General features: G+C 55.4%; 1 protein-coding gene across 2 annotated transcripts in view; it reads right to left on the reverse strand.

Annotated features, from left to right (window-relative positions):
* Arhgef17 (Rho guanine nucleotide exchange factor 17) overlaps positions 1-19,651 on the reverse strand; it is a 56,906-nt gene continuing 37,255 nt past the window's right edge. The window contains exons 3-21 of one of the 2 annotated variants that reach the window (XM_021640959.2): positions 16,846-17,028; positions 15,046-15,162; positions 14,759-14,851; positions 14,415-14,591; positions 14,081-14,131; positions 13,721-13,830; positions 13,531-13,616; positions 11,368-11,486; positions 10,842-11,055; positions 10,311-10,384; positions 9,644-9,843; positions 9,163-9,464; positions 8,567-8,816; positions 8,220-8,306; positions 7,836-7,903; positions 7,458-7,606; positions 6,554-6,728; positions 6,205-6,474; positions 1-4,662 (exon numbers count right to left, since the gene is read on the reverse strand). In XM_021640959.2, coding sequence (XP_021496634.2) covers positions 4,466-4,662; positions 6,205-6,474; positions 6,554-6,728; positions 7,458-7,606; positions 7,836-7,903; positions 8,220-8,306; positions 8,567-8,816; positions 9,163-9,464; positions 9,644-9,843; positions 10,311-10,384; positions 10,842-11,055; positions 11,368-11,486; positions 13,531-13,616; positions 13,721-13,830; positions 14,081-14,131; positions 14,415-14,591; positions 14,759-14,851; positions 15,046-15,162; positions 16,846-17,028 — 2,922 coding nt within the window. In that variant the 3' untranslated portion in view covers positions 1-4,465. The remainder of the gene's footprint in view (positions 4,663-6,204; positions 6,475-6,553; positions 6,729-7,457; positions 7,607-7,835; positions 7,904-8,219; positions 8,307-8,566; positions 8,817-9,162; positions 9,465-9,643; positions 9,844-10,310; positions 10,385-10,841; positions 11,056-11,367; positions 11,487-13,530; positions 13,617-13,720; positions 13,831-14,080; positions 14,132-14,414; positions 14,592-14,758; positions 14,852-15,045; positions 15,163-16,845; positions 17,029-19,651) is intronic. The other variant, XM_060367671.1, reaches the window with a different exon arrangement.

The raw sequence follows: 19,651 nt of genomic DNA on the forward strand, positions 1-19,651 counted from the left end.
TTTTCTGACCATGAGAAACCCTCGTGCCTAGAGTCTATTCCCTAGTGTCAGTCCTGCCTTTCTGTGTCATCGCTACTAAGTCCTGGAGGCAGTCTAGCTAAATCCTGACCTTTGTCTCTAGCCCAAGGCATCTGCAGAAGCTGCTCCTTGAAGGGATAGTCCTTGGCTCTGCCTCGCCCCCTCCTCTGGGATCAACAGGAGCTGCTTCTCAGAGCAGTCTGAATGCGAGCCCTCCATGTGACCACAGGTGGCTCTGTGGGCCACCTCCCTCTCTCCCACGATGTATCAAGACCTGAGCATGTGGATCCAGTTCTGATAATAGGTGAGTGACTTGAGGAAGACACTGAGCCTCTGAACCTCATCAGAAAAGGAAGTAGTGGCAACAACCTTCCAGGACCATCCTAAGAATCAGAGGAGGGGCTGGAGAGATGGCTCAGCTGGTAAGAGCATTGTGTTCTTCCAGAGGTCCCGAGTTCACACAGTGGCTCACAACCATCTATACCGGAATGTGATGCCCTCTTCTGGCATCCAGGAGTACATGCAGATAGAGCGCTCCTGCATAAAATAATAATAAAATCTTAAAAACTCAGAGAAGCCCAGCTGTGGTTTTCAGCAAGCAGCAAAAGGAAGCTGAGTTTACTTGTTCTCTTGTTTGCAAGACCTACAGCTCAGGCATGTAGCCCTGGCATGAGCAACAGCCTGGGTTTGATTCCCAGCATTGCATAAAAACCAGTTGTGGCAGCCCACACTTCTAATCCCAGCATTCAGGAGGTAGAGGCAGGAGGATCAGAAGTTCAAGGTCATCCTCAGCTACAGACCCTGTCTTAAAAAGCAAAAGAACGTATGGCTGTATCTCAGGCGGATTCTCCAACATTTATTTCATCAGTCATGAATTCGACATCTACTGAGCACTTACGGTGTGAGCCCCACAATGCCTGGGAGTGAGGCAGAGAACAAGCCCTGCCCAGAGCATCCACCCTGGCTCTCACCTTCCCCTCATTCTGCCTGGTCAGTGCAACGGACCCTCCACACCAGGCTCTTGCACGCTCCTTGCGTGTTCCTTCTTCACACCAGACTCTGGTCCTATTTCCCTTTAGGGCATCTCTCTCTGCTGCCTGGGAATACCACACCCCGTGGCGTCTCAAGCCCGGATGGCCAGGAGTGTACTGACAGGGCGGCAGACGCCTCTTGGCTTTTCCATTCGTCCACTGAGCCCTACACTAGTTTGTCTGCTTCCTCATACAAATGTTATACGTCAGTGGCTTCCTACAAAAATACTAATAATACCTGGGTCCTACCTAAGGTTCCACTTTAACTGGCCTTCAGTGGGCCTGTGCGCCCAGAGAACTACAGTGAACAGCCCAGGCTGTAAACCATGTTTTAGAGCAGGTAATCCTTCTAGGGGCCTCCTCTAGGGGAGATCCTGAGGCCCTTTCCCTCAAGGCCTCCTTATTCACAGCACGATGGCACAGGCCAAGCACCTGACCCTAATGGGCACCTCGCCTCAGGACAGCCCATGTCCTGGAAGGTGGTCTCCTAAGTGGCAGTGCAGTGCGCCATCCCTGCTCTCACTGGAGTGCCTACTGGGAGGATGGCACAGACCCTGCCCTGTGTATCTGGTGCTGAAAATGAAGTCTGCTTTGGGCTTCTGGAGGGAGCAGAACTTCTGGGGTAGCAAAAATGGCTAACCTGCTGAGAGTGGTAGCTACTGCCAGAAATGCAGTAACTGGACTAGAGGCAGGGAGGTAGGCCCTGAGGAGGGCCTTCAACGTCTAGATCACCGGGCCCCAGCTCAGGCCTCCAATAGCAGGCACCCTTTTGATTTCACGGCCAGAGTGAATCTCCTTGCATTCCAAGAACTGTACATACTAGCCAACCATCCTGAAAGGGAGAAGGGATCATCAGACCCCTTTACTGAGAAGGAAGTAACTCGACCTGGTCACATGGCTGGTGAGTGTCAGTCAAGATCCCAAACAGAATCTGTTCAAGGCCTCTGTTCCTTCCATCTCAATCTGACCCCACACGAACACAACCGGCTCCTCACAAACGCCATGCTAGCAAGATGTCCTCTACTCGGCCCATGGTGCTGAAGACCCAGCAGACCCCTGAGGGATGAGTCTGTAAAGCACACACACTTTCCTTCCTTCGTGGGCGTGTCAAAGTCTTGCCATGGAGACTAAGTGGTTGGTTTTGCTTTGTTTACAAACAGGAGATGGGTGGTGGTGGTGGTCCATGTAGCACTGGCTTTATCTAGAACTTGCTAGGTAGACCAGGCTTGCTTTGAACTCAGAGATGAACCAACCACTGACTCCCAAGTGTTAGGATTATAGGCATATGCCATCATGCCTGGCGCAAGCTGATTTTGAATTCGAGATCACCCAGCCTTGGCATTCCCGCATGCCAAGCATACAGTCCGGCAACTGAACTACCTATTCAGTGCAGAAGCAGATTTTTTAAATTAAGAATTTATTATTTTGTGTGTATGGGTGTTTTTTTTTCCTTGCCTGCATGGAGGTCTGTGGCCATGTGCATGCACTGGCCCTGGAGGCCAGAAGAAGGCATCTGATCCCTTGGGGTTGGGAGTTAGATGGTTGTGAGCTGAGGATGCTGGGGATTGAACCCGGGTCCTCTGGAAGAGCAGTCAGTGCTCTTAACCACTAAACTGAATTTTAAGACCTGCCCTTTGTTGTGAGGGCCGCCTCGAGTCCCGTGGGGATACCATGGTGTCCCTACAAAGTGGTGCCATGTTGCTGGGCATCTGCATTCTCTGCAGTCTAGTTTAATGGCACACCGCTCTGGACCAGAACCAGCCAGAGCTCGGCTCTAGTTCTGCTCCGTAGGAGCCTTAGGAACTCTTCCGCCCTGGCTCCTTGCCTGCAGCGTGTCTGCCTCAGACCTCCAAGCCTAAACCTAGCCTGGCTTGACTTGACTGATACACTATTGATATGCATATGATTTGTAGGGAATTCTAACATTCAAAATTCCTTCCTTCTTCTAACGAGAAGACTGAAGCCCAGACAGGCGCAGCAACCTGCCCATGACAACACAGCAAGTCAGTGCCAACCCCATCACCCCCAACGTCCTTCTCTACCTCCTCCCTTAGCCCAAATGAGTCAGTCAGAAAGCCCTCATCCTTGGGGAGACAGAGCCCTGAGGTGGCTGGCAGTAGGCCTTTATGCCCAAGGCCAGGGGGGGGGAGCCATCATTTGGTGTTTCTATTTATTGACTCTTTAAATTTCATCATCTGAGGAGAGTTAATACATGACTGGTAGCAAGAGAAATGTAATGTAAGACCTCAATGACCCACCCACCCCAAAGAAAAACAAAATCAAACAGAAGAGACAAACCCTATCTGAAACCAGACCTTTGGAGTTGTAGCTGAAGCAAGGGGCTGAGGGTTGGGTGGCTCCCTGGAGCCTGGCGGTGAGGGAGAGACTACCAGAGGTAGAAGCCTTCCCAGCTGAAAAGGCTACGCCTCGCCCCTCAGCTCTGGAGGGGGAGGGGCGTCCTTCCCGAAAGGGGCCGCCCCTGGCAGGGTGGGGTGTTTAGAGAGGGAGTCAGTGGTCAGAGAAAGGGGACTCATAGGTCCACCCCCAAGGTGACCATTGTGCCAGTGCATAAGACATGGGGAGGCAGGAGCTGGGGCTTGAGCCAGCTGTGAGGAGTGAGGGCCCTTGTCACTGACCTGAGAGCCCTGTCCCAGACCCACCAATGTTCCCACAGAAAGGAACCTCAGGTACCACCAACACTTTGGAAATGCTAAATCCCGGGAAGCTCCTCAGTGAGAGAATCATGGTCTTCCAGTCATCTTGTCTGAGGACACATGAGCAAAGTTTGCTTCTGGATTAGGATGGGCAGGCCCGTCAGGGAGGGCTGGAGTCTGTTAAGGGACAGCGCCTTAGTGCCCTGACTATGCGTGTGAGCGTGTTGAGTGCCTGTGTGTGTGTGTGTGTGTGTGTGTGTTTATGGATGGGCATTGGTCCTTCCGGGAAAGCTCGGAACACCCGGGATTCCAGGGTGGCCTCTCAGGCAGGAACAGGCTTCTATCCTCCCGTCACTTCTCACATCACTCACATCACGTCCTGCCCCAGGTCACTGCATAAATAAGTGCTTTGGAAAGTATTCGTCTACAAAGTAACATAAATACTGTACACAGGAAAGGCTGCTGTCCCTCCACCTTCCCACTGCCCCAGAGAACCCTCCACATATTGCACGTGGGGTCCAGCCCAGTGGGGTCCAGGCCCTGCTGTGTCTTTGGTCGAAGCTTCAGGGACAGAGGTCCTGGGCAGCCCCCACACCTTCACCCTGGTCCCGAACGGGAGCACTAGGGCAGTCAGCGGGTAAGGGAGGCCTCGGCCTAGCTGCGGCCCCTGCATGGACACTCTCCGCTCAAGGTCTGCACGGGGCCCGGGAGAGGCGGGCAGCCGAGGGCAGCGACAGCTGAGTCCTGGGCCACGGGGCAGGCTCACACCCTCCACAGGAGCAGGTGGTTCGTGCTGTCGTCCCGGCCGACCGTCTCACTGCTGCCGCCGCCGCCGCCGCTGAGCCGGAAGTCCTCATAGCCGTCACCACCGCTGATGACCAGCATTTTTGGCCTGGCTGAGGCGGGGCCTCGGTGCCGAGGGGAGTCCCGGTGATCCAGGGATGGCAGCTTCTCGGGGCCTGGGGAACAAAGGAGGCAACTTGTAGCTTCACGTCCTATCACGGCTTGACCATCTCATCCCAGAAGGTCACACACACACACACACACACACAGACACACACACACAGACACAGACACACACACACACGCACAGACACAGACACACACGCACAGACACAGACACACACACACACACACACACGCACACACACGTCCTATCACAGTTTGACCATCTCATCCCAGAAGGTAACGCACGCACGCACGCACGCACGCACGCACGCACGCACGCTTGCTGTTAACCAAGAATTTCCATATTGGAGGAAAAAGGCAGTCACGATTCGATTCTTATCTCCTCTGTGTGTGTAAACATGCACACACGTGCATTTATGCTCTTCCTGTTTGTGGTAAAGATACATATTCATGCGGATGTGTGTCAGTGTGTGTGTCACGTGTGTGGAGGTCCTGGGGTGAACACCTTTTTCTGGTTCTTTTGAAACAGGATCTCAAATTGTGGTCCTGGCTAGCCTGGAGCTTGCTCTGAAGATCAGGCTGACCTACTTTAAAAAACAAAAACAAAAACAAAACAGGGTTTCTCTGTGTAGCCCTGGCTGTTCTGGAACTCCCTCTGTAGACCAGGCTGGCCTTGAACTCACAGAGATCCCTGTGCTAGGATCAAAGGTGTGTGTGGCTGCCTGGCTATCCCGGGTTTCTTACAGGGATTTTTAAAGATTTAGTTTCCGTGGATGACACGTGCCCCCTGCACGCAGGGGTCTGCACAGGCGCAGGGGATGTGAACGCAGGCTTGCCATGCGAGCGCTTGACAGCCACCCCAACCTGTGCTAGCTAACCAGGAATGACGTAAATACCCCAGCACTCCTCTATCCGTCACTGCACAGGTAAGGGCCTCTCTGTCGTGATCACACAATAGCGTTTTGGTCCGGGAAACTGAAAACTCCTTATCACCTAGGGAAGCTGTAGCCACCGTACTGGCAACACGTCACCCTGCTCCCGAGTGTGGGGGCCCGGGAAACGGACCTGCTGCGCGGCCGGCTGCGTGGATGTGTGACACATTCATTTACGTGCAGAGCGTGCGAGTGCAGAATACATGTTACCCATTTACGTATTTTCTTTCTCTCTTTTCTGGGCTTTTAAATTTTGTTTGGGGATTGATGCCGGAGCTATGAACATCTCACGAGTTTTTCTTATAACAGGAATAGGCTAAGATTTTTAGCTGTTCCGGAGTATTCGACTACACATTAAAGAAACTATACATTAAGAGAGAGTTTCCTAGCTGGGTGGGCGATGGTGCGCGCCTTTAATCCCAGCACTTGGGAGGTAGAGGGAGGTGGGCCTCTGAATTTGGGGCCAGCTTGGTCTACAGAGCAAGGTTCCGGGACAGCCAGGGCTACACACACACACACACACACACACACACACACAGCTCCACCTATGAGCTCGGCAGCCTATTTCTTGCGACAGGCTCCATTCCTAGCTCTCCGATTTTCCACCCTCTGGCAGCGTCCCCCGCAGAGCGCCCTGGACAGGAGCAGGACGAGACCCACCTGTGTCTGGGGGCGGCGGTGGGGTTGAACAGAGAAGGCTGAAGCCGTCGGGCAGCTGGACTGCGGCCAGGAAGCGGACGTGGCCGGTGTGGCCCTGGCCCAGGCCGGCCGGGCTGAGAGGCGCCCGGGGGCAGCTGGCGGTGCTTGGCGAGGTGGACATGGTCAGCACCACCCCAGCACTGGTGCCCACCCATAGGAGCTCCTCACAAACCAACAGCGCGGTGATCCTCAGGCAGGCCGCCTTGTGCTGCCGGATGATGGCGTCGGAGCCTGGGGAGAAAGCAGCATCATCGGGCTTGGAGGCCGAGCCCGGCCGGGCCTCCCCCAGGATGGAGTGGTAGGCCGGTACCTGCCAGCATCCTGTGCACAGGAGGGGTGACATCTACCTCCGCCAGCTGTTCAAAGGTGTCGGGGTGGTAGAGACAAACATGGGCGCTACCTTTCAAGGTCACCCACACACCCAGGCTGGAGTCCGCCATGCAAGCCACGCTCCGGCTGGAGTCCTGCCCTATGTGGAAGGTGTGCTGCAGGGGAGAAGGACAGGGAGCCGGCGGGAGTCAGCAGGGCTGCTCCACCACGGCCCATCCCACACGTGGCTCCCCGCAAACCTCTCTAGATACCTGCCCGACGGACAGCGAGGCAGGCTGGGTCCTGGTCTGGATGATAAATTTCAAAGTTTGCCCACCCGATCCCCCCTAAGTGAAAAGGGTGCCCTTGCCCCATGCCTGACTAAAGCTCATGTGGCTGTGAGACCAGTCAGCGGTCTCTCCAGGGTAGGCGGGGAAGTGTTAGGCGAGAGAAAAAGTCACACCCTAAGAAGGCCCCTGGCCGCACACCAGGCTAGTCATAGGGCCTGACTCCAGGCTTTAACCTTCATCTCAGTCAAGGAAACCTATGGGTTTCCGGAACCAGCCTAGGTTCTGCCCAGGTTGGAAGCTTACAGTTCATATGTAAACAAAGCAGGGCTAAAGATCAGAGGTCTACAGTAAGAAATGCTGACAAGAAGGACCCTCTGTCCCCGCAAGGACCCCAGTATTGTGCTGAGAGGGGCATGAGTGAGGAATTCAAACATATATGGGAATTTGCTGTCTTCCTCATCAGCTAGAGTAGAAATGAGGACCAGGGAAGGACAGAGAAGGCTCGGGGAAAGGTCCTAACCCTCAGCTGATGCTTCTCTGTTCCCCTGGTCTCATCTCCCTCTCCTGTGACCCCCGCCCATCCCACATCATCAGTTCTGTCCCCACCCCTGCTACCTCCAGCTGCAGTGTTTCAGGGCTCAGGACAAGGACCCGGTTCTGGCAGCCACACCATAGCCGTCCACCCACTGACACCATCTTGGTGATGGGGCTCCCCTGAGCACCCAGGGTCATGGATTTGAAGTTCTGGGGGTCCCAGAAGCGCCCTGGAGAAGAAATGGGGTAAAAATAAAGGTTCAGTGCAAGCCCTAATTTAAGTGCGAGCCTTCTCTGAAAAGAGATGTGGACGCTCCCATTTATAAGAGAAGATATGGGGGCCTTGAGATTGCCCAAAGCCTCAGACAGATCCAGGCCTGTGGGCCAGAAGTTCCCATCTGCCTAGAGGGCTCAGTGACCACCAAGGGGTAAGAGAGGAGGGCTATATAGGGCACATACCCGCTTCCCTTTGGTAGACTACAAGCTCTCCATTGGCCAAAGACACGAACACCTGGTCATTCAGATACCTGAGAAAGAGGATATAATGAGGTGCGTCCAGGGGCTGAAGCGGCATTCGGGGCCAAGGGGATCGCAGGCAAAATGTCTCTGGCTCCCAGGAGATCACCTCCTTTTAGTCTCTACTCTCGCAGTCGGGAGAACCGAGGCTGAGGAGCCGCAGCGACACACCCAAGCTAACAGTGTGGAAGGCTCGCGGCTGGCCTTGGTCCAGGCCTCGCTTCTGCACGGTCCCCAGAAGAGGGGCCAGCAGGGAAGGGGCAGATGCGCAGAGGGGGCCTATATGACGGCCAAGAAGACTGTGGGCGGGAAGGCAATGGGGCTTACAGGATGCAGGTCACGGAGGCTGCGTGCTGGAGCTTCATGCTGTTCCTGCGGTCACGGATGCTGTCGGAGGACTGGTAGACGTGGACACTGCGGGTTAGGGGGAGCATCTGTGACAAGCCGTCAAACCCAGCACCCCCACGAGTCATCCGATCACGTCTCTGCCTCCACCTCCCTTCCCCTCCACCGGGTGCCAGCACAAGGTACTAGCTTCTCATGGGTTTCAGGGTCCTCGGGCATCCCCAGCTGGCAGGACCCCTGAGATCAGAACCATACCCCCCACACCCTCACTTCTGCCTCAGGGTACCGTGGGTTCCAGAGCTGTGTCCCAGACCGTTCCCTGCCCCTACCAGCCATCCTCAGTGCCCAGCCACACGGAACTCTGGTAGGCCTCGGGGTCCACGCTCAACAGGTCCTCAAGGCTGCCCCTTGTGAAGGAGCCACGGCTGGAGCGGCGAAGGGCTCTTCCGTCCATGGGGCTGGAGCCACAGGGCCCACCTGGCCCAAAGGAGCCAGACAGTGACAGGAAGCCAGGCTCTTGCTCTTCCTCAGAACTGGTTGTCTCTGCAGTGGCCTCCTTGGAGCTTGGGGTCTCCTCATCTGCAGGGACAAAGATCTCTATCCCTATTCCCCTCTACCAGGCACAGATCTGACATCTTCCTAGGCCTCCCTGCTCCCTCTATCTGCTAAGGCCTTTCCCCTGCTCACTCTCAGCACACACTACAGGTTCCTAGTCCTCACCTGGCCATCTTAAGTTCAGCCACACCAGGATGGAGGGATATCCGCTCCACCTAATGCCCACTAACAGTGCAGTCCAAGGTCTCCAGGACCCCACCTATCTTTCCCACTGCCCCCTCACTTGGTAGATGCTAACCTAGTGAACGGATTCCTGCCTTTGCGTCTCCTCACTCACTGCACTCCCATCCACACCCACACCCACACTCACTGCCAAAGCTGGAGGAAATGGTAGATTGGCTGGCTTGGCTCTGTAGTGTCCCGGAGGGGCTGGGTGAAGATTCCTCATCAGAGTCACTGTCAAAGGGCACCAGCTCGGGCTGGGGGTCACCCTTGGCGGGGCCTGGATCCATCTCCAGGCCAGACCCTGAGATGGATATGTGCAGGCAAGGCTGAGGCCCTGGCTCCGCCAGTGTTGCTGCTTCCTCATCAGCTGCGGCCTCGACATCCAGGTCAGGCCCAGTGGACTCCAGGGTGGTCCCCCGCGGGCTCCTTGAGGGCTCTGACTGCTCTCTAGGACAGGAGCAAGAGCTGCCACTAGGAGGCGCCCGAGACATACCCACTCCGACCCCGCCCATAGACTACCCATCTACAGTCCCCGCCCACCTCCCGGCGCCGCCCACCAACCACCCTGTCAAACTCAGTGTACCGAGGCGAGGGCTGCCATCCTAGGCCCTCCACCAGGGCCTTACCTCGGGCATCGAGGCTGCAGGCCTGGCACGGCTCCGATACAGAGAATCCGGGCGGAGCAAACGGCGATACAGGCCTCTACATCCGGTTCGGCCCTCAGGCTCAGCAGGCACACCTGACCCACGTAGCCGTCACTGTTGCACACCCACACCTCCGGCGCTGGCTCTGGGCAGCTGCTGAGGGTGGGGGCAGCGCACGAAAACTGTGGGAAACCCCGGTGGACCGGGAAAGGCGAACGTTAGAATGGTGCCAGTACCTCGCTCTACCGCAGACCCCAGCAGAACGCAGAGAGCGCTGGCGGGCTTGCTGTGCATCTCCACACCACGCTGCCTATCACGTGCACGAGGCCACCCAAACCTGTATGTACACATACATGTACCCTGACCAGGGCCGTGAGTGTATGCGTCTAGTTAATACGTGGTGCTGGTACTGTCGGTTAGGTATAAAGACTCACACGGCTGTGTGAGATGGACTTCAGACCCATTATCTTTGTTCATACACACACACCCGTACACACACGACATACGGGCAGTGTGCACACATGCACAGACCCAGACACGGGGAGAACCACAATGTTGACGATACGTATGGGGGATGGCGCAGAGAACAAAACTTCACGCACACGTAGCTTTGAACGGATGCATCCACACGGCCCACACGAACACACACCTGCATGCCGCTTCGGGTTTTCATGATAGGGATGGCCTTCAGGAACTCGGGGTCTAGACAGCTTTTACTGGATGCTGCAGCAGAGGAGACAGGGCAAAGGGAGACACACACTGCTTAGCACCCACCTTACCCTGGCTCTGCTCCCACCCTTCCATCTCCGCCCATCTGTCAGAGTCCCCCTAGGGAGGGCCTGATGCCAACTCTGCCAGGGGTTATACCCTGCTAGTACTTGGCCTCGGTTTCCCTTCTGTACAGGAGGGAAGAGTCCTGGGTCTCTATGTTATAGACTCAATAACTTTCCAGGACTCAAGTCCATACTGAGGAAGAGGAAGGTCTTGGTTGTTCAGGCCTATGCTGGGGTCCCTGTCCTAAACGGACTCTGTCTGGGAGCCCCTGGCCTGCCAGGGAGAGGCTGGGAGCCAGAGCTAATGCAGAGGTCTAATCCACCCTTCCTATCAGCGGCTGGAGTAACGGAGACCGCAGTTCAGGAGTTGTGGCTGTGAGAGAAGACACCAGCACGAACTGGCTCACCCAGCTTCCTCTTGGCCTCATCGAAGGCCTGTTCAAAGCCCAGGCGCGCATCGGGGTGGGGAAACTCGAAGATGAAGGAGTCGGTGCCCTCGGGCCGGGTGGCACACAGCTCCAGCTTGGTGGGTGGGAAGGCAAGAGAGTAGCACAGCGCCTGCTTTTCTGACAGGTCCCGGTGCATGGCGGCAGAGAGATCCCTCAGTGCGTCGTCCAGACTCTGAGGGAAAAGAGCCCAGGCCTCAGGCCAAGGTCTCATCGCACCTGGGAATATGGGGACCTGCTTCTCTCCTCAGACAGTGAAAGGATGGATACCTCCACCCGCCACAGATGAGCCTCGCCCCGCCTCAGATGTCTCCTCCCTCAGACTTGGGACCTGTCACTTCCCTTAAGTGGGAGCAAGACTATAATTTTCCTCTTCAGATAAGTGACAGGACCAACTGCTCCCTCAAGCAAACGCCAAGACTGTCTCTCCCTCAGACAAGGTCAGGGCAAGTCCCAGCCCGACTCTGCCTTAGTTCGGGGCACAAACCTGGTGGGGGAAGCCGAGGCTCTCAGAAAGCTTGCTCATTTGGCTCAGGGTGGCCAGGTCCTCATCCAGGCGGCTGATGGCCTTCTGGATGTTCTCCCGATTGGTGGTTTGAGACGCCCCTGGCAAAGGCAGAGGAAAAGCCAGGGACACATAAGACAAGGTCAGGCTTGGACAGACACACTTCCCTTACTGCACAGCCTGCAGCTGGACACGGGACAGGTCTGGCAGACGGACAGCTTCCAGACCCAAGCTCTCAGAAACAAGGTTAACAGGCAGCTTCCAGAAAAGACCCAGGCCCGGGAGCAGGGGCTGGGCCCGGTTTAGAGCCACGAGGCCAGGAACTCCTAACTCTGGGAGAGCGTGATAGGAGAGTGAAGACGGCTCAGGAGGTTATATGAGCGACAGCAGGCTCGGGGCGATGCAGCAGTGATGTAGCCTCATGGGGGACTTGCCAAATAGACACGTCCTCCTTGGCAGTCCAGTTTGCTGACCGAGGGACCTGCCTCCCTGGAAAGGAGGGCACATTGAGCTGGTTCCTGATTTCCTGGTCTCCTCCCACAGCTGCTGACCATTCGCGTCATTAGCCTGACAGGCCAGCTCAGAAGGTCCACCTCACTGCCTGGGGGGGGTATGCGCTCTTTCACTGAGTAGCCCCCGAGGGACCTTCACTGCTGGGCTGTACTGAAATCAAGGGACAGGAAGCCTTTTTTCTCTTCGGTCTTCCTAAGTGACAGGTTTGCTGTCCCCTCTGCTGCTGTTTATCCAGTGTGTTGGTGTCACAGGTCACAGAACGGTGAGACCAGGAGGTCATGACTGCACTCCAGGAAGAAGGGGTTCTGAGACTGGCAAGTGTTGTCTGGAAGGGCCCTGTGGGCAGGGAGCCTACAGTGGCATGGGCGGCCTGTGGGGGAGGGACGCGGAGCTGGCAGGAAGATGCAGCCACACTGAGACACAGGAGTACACAGAGGTGCTGCTCCAGAGAGGGGCATGTGCAGAGCAGTACTGTGGACTGAACAAGCCAAGCCTTGGGAAACTTGGCCACAGTTGAGTGCCTGTGTCTCTCCACAGATTATACCTGGAAATTCCTATCAAACGTTGGTATAGGAGGTGACAAGGTCATATGGGTGATGTCCTTGTGAGAGGGATTGAGTGGGATTCATGCCTTTAATCCCAGCACTCAGAAGGCAGAGGCTGGCAGATTTCTGTGCGTTCAAGGCCATCTATACGACAATCTACACAGTGTGGTCCAGGCCAGTCAGGGCTACTGTGTCTGAACAAAACAACCTGAGACAGCTTGTTTAACCTTTTGACCTGGTGATGACACATAGGAGGAGCAGACCCCTCGGCAGACACCAGTCTGGCCTGTGTCTCTCCCTGGAATGCCCCAGGACTGGGAGCCTTACATTCCTGTGTACACACTACCGGGTCTTTTTTGGTTTTGTTGTTATTGTTACACGGACCCAGATCAAAACAGTCCCCTACTGCTTCCTACCCCAAAGCCACGCTTTCTTCTATCACTATCCTGCTTTATTCCTGGCCACACAGTTGAATGGACCAGGAGCGGGCCATTCTGTCAACCGGTCTGTTCGCCAGGAGCTGTTTGCCAGGGAGCAGAGATGAGGTGGACTCCGTCCTCACTAGGGGACCCTGTGGGACAGCGTGGTTCATCTGAGGCCACCTTTCAGGTAGTCTTAGAGATAGTCTGGAGTGACAAGCCAGCAGAGGATCTAAAGGGTGGCGAGAGAACAGGGCCACCGCACAGCAGGAGGAGATGAGAGATGTCCTCAGGGTGTCCAGTTCCTGACAGGGTCAGCCCCAAACCACCAGGATCTTCCTAATCAACCTTCATTTGGGCTCTCCTCCTGGGTGCGTCACTACTAAGCGGGAATGGTACCACAGCAGCCAACAGCAGTCATCAAAACGACAGCTAGCACAACAGCTGACTATAGTGAAAGTTGACTGCACTGCAGCCCCTCATGGATCTTGCCAGGGCACTAAGAGGAAGAAGACCTGCGTGGATGCCGGCATCTGGCTGCACGGAAGCTTCCCCGGTGCCTCAGAACCAGCCCCTCATATGGGATGGAAAGTGAGGCACAAAAGCAGAAAAACTGAGGGACACACCGAGAGACTCCTCAGAGGAAGACTCCAACAGCAGGACCTCACCTTTGATGATGTCTGTGTCCTCCAGCGGCAGCTTCCACAGCAGCTTGTACTTGCTGGCTGTATCGATGACGCTGGCGGCTGTGTACCTGTGGGTAGCCAATGGGGTGCTCTGGCTGGGGCAGGGAGTAGAGCCCACACCACACCGTCGGCTCTCCTGCCTGCACCACCCAGCCCCACCCTGGCCACTCACAGGCTCATGGAGCTGCGCCGGAGGGAGCCTGACTTCCGTTTCAGGGTGGTACAGACTATTAGGTCTGTGAACAGGAAGAGGGATCGGTCCTTCTTGCCTCCAATTGCCTTCTGTAGGGTCCAAAGTGGGATTCCGGCTGAGTGTGCAGAGTTCAGGGGTCTATCCATTACTACCCTAGTGTCCACAGAGCCAAGTCCCGGGGAGGGGGGAGGGCTCTTCCCATTTATGTGGAGTCAGGACTCATGCAGGGCTCCCGCTGTGGTGGGCTAAGAGCAGGGGCTTGGGGGAGGCAGGTGCCAGAAGAGTGAACTGAGGTACGTGGAGGGCACGTGGGGGGAGCAGCCAGTGTTTGCTCCTTACCACTTCAGTAACCATCTCCTGCCTCAGGAACCGCCGCAGGGGAGCCTGGAGCTGTGGGGTGGAAGGAACAGGGGGTCTTAACAACTAGCTATCAATCCATTAACCCTGCAGTGATGGGCGGGCCCACGAGCGAGGTCAGCCAGAATAGCATCCTGTCCTCTCCTGTGCTGCCAGGACACAAGGTCAGACAGACGAGGAGGAGGAGGACCCAGAAGGGTGGGGCGCTGTGGTCACAGAAGCAAGTACACCACAGACCCCGACCTAGACATGGATGGCCACAATCCAGGTGACGGATGCAGAAACAGACAGGGGCGAGGCAGGGTGGGGCACGCACATCCTCCATGCCCTCGATGTGGGCCTCGATCTCCTGCAGCACACGCGCATGCCGCTCCGCCTCCTCGGCGCTCCGCACGCCCTTGTTGATGCGCTCGGCCACCTGCTTGATGTTCCGCTGGGCGTCCAGCAGGAGGGGGTGGTCTGGATGGTCTTCCGGTGTGTGCTTCAGAAGGTCCTGGGGTGGGAACGGGGATCTGTTTAGCTGCCTCAGGGGCATGGAACAGACGGCTGCAGCAGGAGAGACCACGCATAGGCATCAAGGGGGACTTTCCTTCCCGCCTGGAGTCTGAGGACAGACATACACCCCCACCCCTCCACGCCTCCACGCCCAACCACGCCTACCTTGACCAGAAGCTCATAGCGTGGGATTCTCTGCACAGGCTTGATCATGAGGTCAGACAGCGCCTGCTTTTCCTTGTTCTCACGCATGCTTTGCTGAAACCCAAGGCAGAGTGGAGTTCCCGTGTGAGGAATCGGGTGCCGGGAAGACACAGGCCCCCAGCAGGCTCCTCCAGCTGAGCCCAAGGGCAGAGGTGACACATCTGCCAGCTCCACATGCTCTGCGCAAGAGCTCCTGGGATGCCCCAGAGCTAGTCCGAGGTGAGCTTCGCCCATCCCGGGCCACATACCTCCAAGAACTTGAGAAAGGCTGGCCTGGCCTCCTTGGCTACGCGCACAGCATCCTTCGCATTGAGGAAGTTATCGATGTAGGCCGAGTAGATGTTCACCAGGACGTCTTTGGAGAACTGTGGGCGAGGAGCCAGGTCAGGCAGGCTCAAGAGCCCTCCCTACGTCCCCGTGTCCTAGCTTCCATCGATTTAACTTGAAATGGCCGGGTTTGACCTTCTCCGGCTTTGTCTAAGTGTGTATACCTTGCATGTATGAAGTGGACCGAATGAGCAGGTATGTGTGTACATACATATGTGCATAGTCTGTCTCTGGGGTTTGTGTGTAGGCATGTACACATGTGCCTAGATGTGTGCTGAGCCCAGACCTGTTTGGGTTTTTTTTTGTTTTTTGTTTTTTAAACTTCTGCACAGTCTCCAACCCCATCGAATCAGCCAGGCAGGCCTCACACCCTCCTTGCGGTGGGCGTGAACTGACCTGTCCTAGCTGCTGGGACCACCTGTGCGGTTGTTCCTCCACCAGGAAGACCCCTCCCACCCCAATCAGCCCCCCCTGGGCACTGGGCACGGGGCTGCAGCCTGCTCTCATGGAATGCACCCGCTGCCTGACACAGGGGCTCTCCCGGCACAGCGAAGCCTGGCTCAGGGCAGGGTACATGCTGGTGCCCCTCCTGCTGGTTGGCTGCTGGCAGGAGCTAGGTCAGGGGACCTGGACACCTGGGTTCCTGTCTCAGCTGCACCAAGCACAGGCCAAGATACAGCGTCCCTCATTCTCTACGGTGCCAGCTGTGTCTGTCTCTGGACAGGACAGGGCTGAGCCTTCTGCAGCCCTCAGCCAGCATCCGGGTCCAGACAGAGGTTGAGTTCAGTGACACCGAGGGTGGAGACAAGAGCTCTTAACCTCACCGGGTGCCGTCAGTTTCCAAGCAGCAAAGGCAAACAGATCTCATAGGTTAAAGCCCCCGCACCCGCTCTACCTCACACTGAGCACATTTAAGCATCACATCCCAAAGCAGACACGATTTTTTTGTTTGTTTGTTTAAGACAGGGTGTCACTGTGTAACCCTGACTGGCTTTAAACTTGCTAGTAGACCTTTTTAGTTTTTTTAATATTTAAAAAAAAATTTTTTTTGGCTCATAGAATTTTCTGGGAGGATTCTCTTCAGTTTTGCTTTTACAATTATGTGGCTCTAAGTAACAACTTATTTGAGTTTGGCTATGACTTATCAGTCATCATCAAGAATTCCTGGACACTGAAAATGTAACTTAAAAGTTTTTCCAATATAATTAAACTTACATAAAGAAATACCAATTTAAGAAATAACATGTTATATTTGCAGTAGTTTAAGGAAATGAATTTTTTTTTTTTTTTGAGACAGTGTTTCTCTGTGTAGCTTTCACTGTTCTGGAACTCCTAGGCTGGCCTCAAACTCACAGAGATCCGCCTGCCTCTGCCCCCTGCAGTGCTGGGATTAAAGGCCTGCACCACCAGCACTCATCTTTGTTGTCGTTTTGTTTTTAACTTTGCCTTTGTGGTTCTTCTGGAGTTCTGAGGACCTCTGAAGGCCCTGGAAAGGCTCATGGGATGGGATGGCTCCTGAGGTGATGAGTGTGGCGGATGACTGGGCGCCAGGGCCCCGCTACGTCACTGTGCAGGATAACGCCAGCCTGTAAAAAGCACCGGAGGGCATCCAGCCAGAGAGCGGTGAGCAGCAGTGTCAAGGCCCTGAACATGTGAGGCCCAGGTCTGAAGCAGAGCCAGCTACCGAGCCCGGGTCCCAGTCCGCGCAGCGGGTCACTCACCGACTGGACGAGCAGAGCCCCCACCTTCTGCTGGGCGTGCCACGTCTGTACGCAGTGCCGCACCTGCTCTAGGAACTGCTCGTGGTGCTCCAGGAGCTCGGGGATCTGGCCGAAGACCTCGTCCACCAGAGACGGGTCACACAGCAAGGAGTTCTCCGGCTGCTTCAGCGGCTGCATGTAGCCCTGCAGGACCACGGGGTCAGCGCACCTTCCCACAGCGGTGGCCCTCTCCTCACCCGCCGGCCATCACCCTGGCCTGCAGCTCAGGGCGTGCCACGGAGACCAGGAGCTCGGCAGTGGGAGGAAGACCGTGTCCCCAAAACTGCGCTCAAACGAGGAGAGGGGTGCAGGAAAGTATGACGGACGCCTAAAAGGGCTTGGAGGGAGGAAAGCAGGAAGATGGGAAGGTGGATACTCTCCAGGAGATCTCCTCACTGACCCGATAAATACTTGGTGATTACTACACACCAGGGACTGCTTCAAGAGCTAGAGCACATCACTGAACAAGAAAGACCCACTCGGTAGTAGACACTTGGGATCTCAGTACTAAGGAGGCTGAGGCAGGGGGATCACCACAAGTTCAAGGCCAGCCTGGGCTACACAGTGAGCCCTTATCTGGAAAAAAAAAGTCAATAAGAAGACCTAACATAGCTTACATTTAGTCAAATGAAACACACAAATGAAAAGAATCTAGAAAACAAAACCACATTTCACCCAATCTAGAGTAAACCATTATTTTTAGTTACCTTTTAGGGTTTAAAACAATCCCGATACCAATTAAGTTAGGACATGCTACCTATTAAACGACCAGCCCCGGGTTTGTCGAAAAGAGAAGGCCTTCCATCTCAGGATCTAATCCATGAGAAACTCGGGGTCTAAGCTTAACTGGTGGCAGGCGGGGCACTGGAAGCCATCTCTGAAGGCCCTGGAGGCCTGAACTGAATACTAGTTTAAAAGTTTTTGTATCTCCTGGCAATCTGTGAGTAAAATTTCCATTTTTCACAAGTCTGCCTTTAGTGGTACTTCCTAAGCATAAACAGCCCCTCCGTTGGCATTCTCATGGAGAGGTCGCCCTCTACTGGCCCACGCTGCAACTGCAGGCCAAAAAAATGAAGGCGGGTTGTGAAAAGACATATGTTACATTCATAAAACAACATTTATATTAAACATTTAAAAAATCTGGCTTGTTTTGTAAAACAAACTTGAAAAAGTCAAGCAGAATGGATTCTCTTGGCTGGCTGAGAAGTCTGAAAAGGCTCAGGGTGACTGAGTAGCTAGCGGCTGGCCTCATACAGAGCTCTCTGGCCAGCGGAAGCCGGCACCTTGCCGGCTCAGGATCTGTTCCTGCCGGAGCAGAAGTGACACCACTCTGTGGGTCACCCTGCAGAGGAGCAGGCAGGCGGTGGGAGCCACGAAGCCCCACACCAGAAAGCCGGAAGCTAAGCAGGGGCAGACACGGAGTGTCAGAAATAAACCAGCAGGGCCAGGCGTTAACCTCAGCAGGCGGATCTTGAGTTCGAGGGAGTTAGAGGCCAGCTTGGTCTACAGTATGCTGGCAGGGACTAGGGGCTCTGAAAACAGGAAGGTAGAGGATGCAGGGGGCCAAGGGGAGAAAGGCTGCTTAGCAAAGGACAGTGTCTTAGGTGAAAATATCAGGGTTCAAGACAAGACTCAAGGATGGGGTGAAGCCCAGGAAAAGGGTATAGATGTAGGGCCTGGGTTCAAATCCCACCTCCCCTGGCTGCCTCGGCATGTGATTCCTTTCTGTTATTTTGTTTGTTTTTGTCTGAACTGGCTAAATAGTCAAGCCTGGCCCTGAACTCCTGATCCTCTTGTCTCCCACTCACTCAGTGTATGAGATGCTCCGTACATCTCTCCTGAGATACTCATTTGGGGCAGGTGCTGTCAAGATGCCACTCTACAGCCAGGGCACGTGAGGCACAGCTGAGCCCATGATCTGGTCCAGGTTCCGCAGCTGCCCACGAAGCGAGCAAAGCCTGAGCCCTGGAGTCACGCTCCAGAGCCCTGGGGAGGCCCACCTTCTTCACCCACACTCCTGGCTGCAGCCCCCACAGCCCTTGGGTTCAGGTGATAGCTCCCCCCTCTCACCCACCGCCTGCAGCTCCAGTCCTGCTTGCCTCGTAGGGCCCAGGCCTGCCTGCTCTGAGTTCCACAGCTCCTCCTCCCTCCCAACAGGCATGAGAGGCAACACCAACTTCATCTTCACCCGAGAGAATACACGAACAACGTCATTTTGCTGGTCACACCACGGCTCGGAGAAGCGAGGAGACTCAGACTCCTACCCCCCGACAGCAGACAGCCACTTAACGCCAGGGCTGTCTGACCATTCTGCCTCCAGCTCTCACGAGGGGATGGCAATATGCCTCTGCCCTCGCTACTCTCCCTGTCCCACATCCTGGGGATCCCTCCTCAGGTTTTCCCGTGCCTGCAGGAGACCGTAGCCCTTGCCTGGCTTCCTGTCGTTCTCCTTGTGGCCACCCTGGCTACTTCTGGTGATGACCGTGGCTCCTCCACTGCCTGGTCTCTGCTTTTGTTGTGCCCCCTGCCTGTTTCCCTCATCGGGCTCGCTGGACACCCCAAACCCAGGGTCATGTTCCCCAAACCCACACATCAAGGAAGTCCTCATTCTATGTTCTTATCCTTACAGACATTTTTAAAAACTATATAAAAATAGAGCAATGGGGGGCTGGAGAGATGGCTCAGTGGTTAAGAGCACCAGCTGCTCTTCCTAAAGCACCCGGGTTCAATTCCCAGCAACCACATCATGGCTCATGACCATCTATAA

Source organism: Meriones unguiculatus, chromosome 14, assembly GCF_030254825.1.
Source record: "Meriones unguiculatus strain TT.TT164.6M chromosome 14, Bangor_MerUng_6.1, whole genome shotgun sequence".
Lineage (NCBI taxonomy): Eukaryota > Metazoa > Chordata > Mammalia > Rodentia > Muridae > Meriones > Meriones unguiculatus.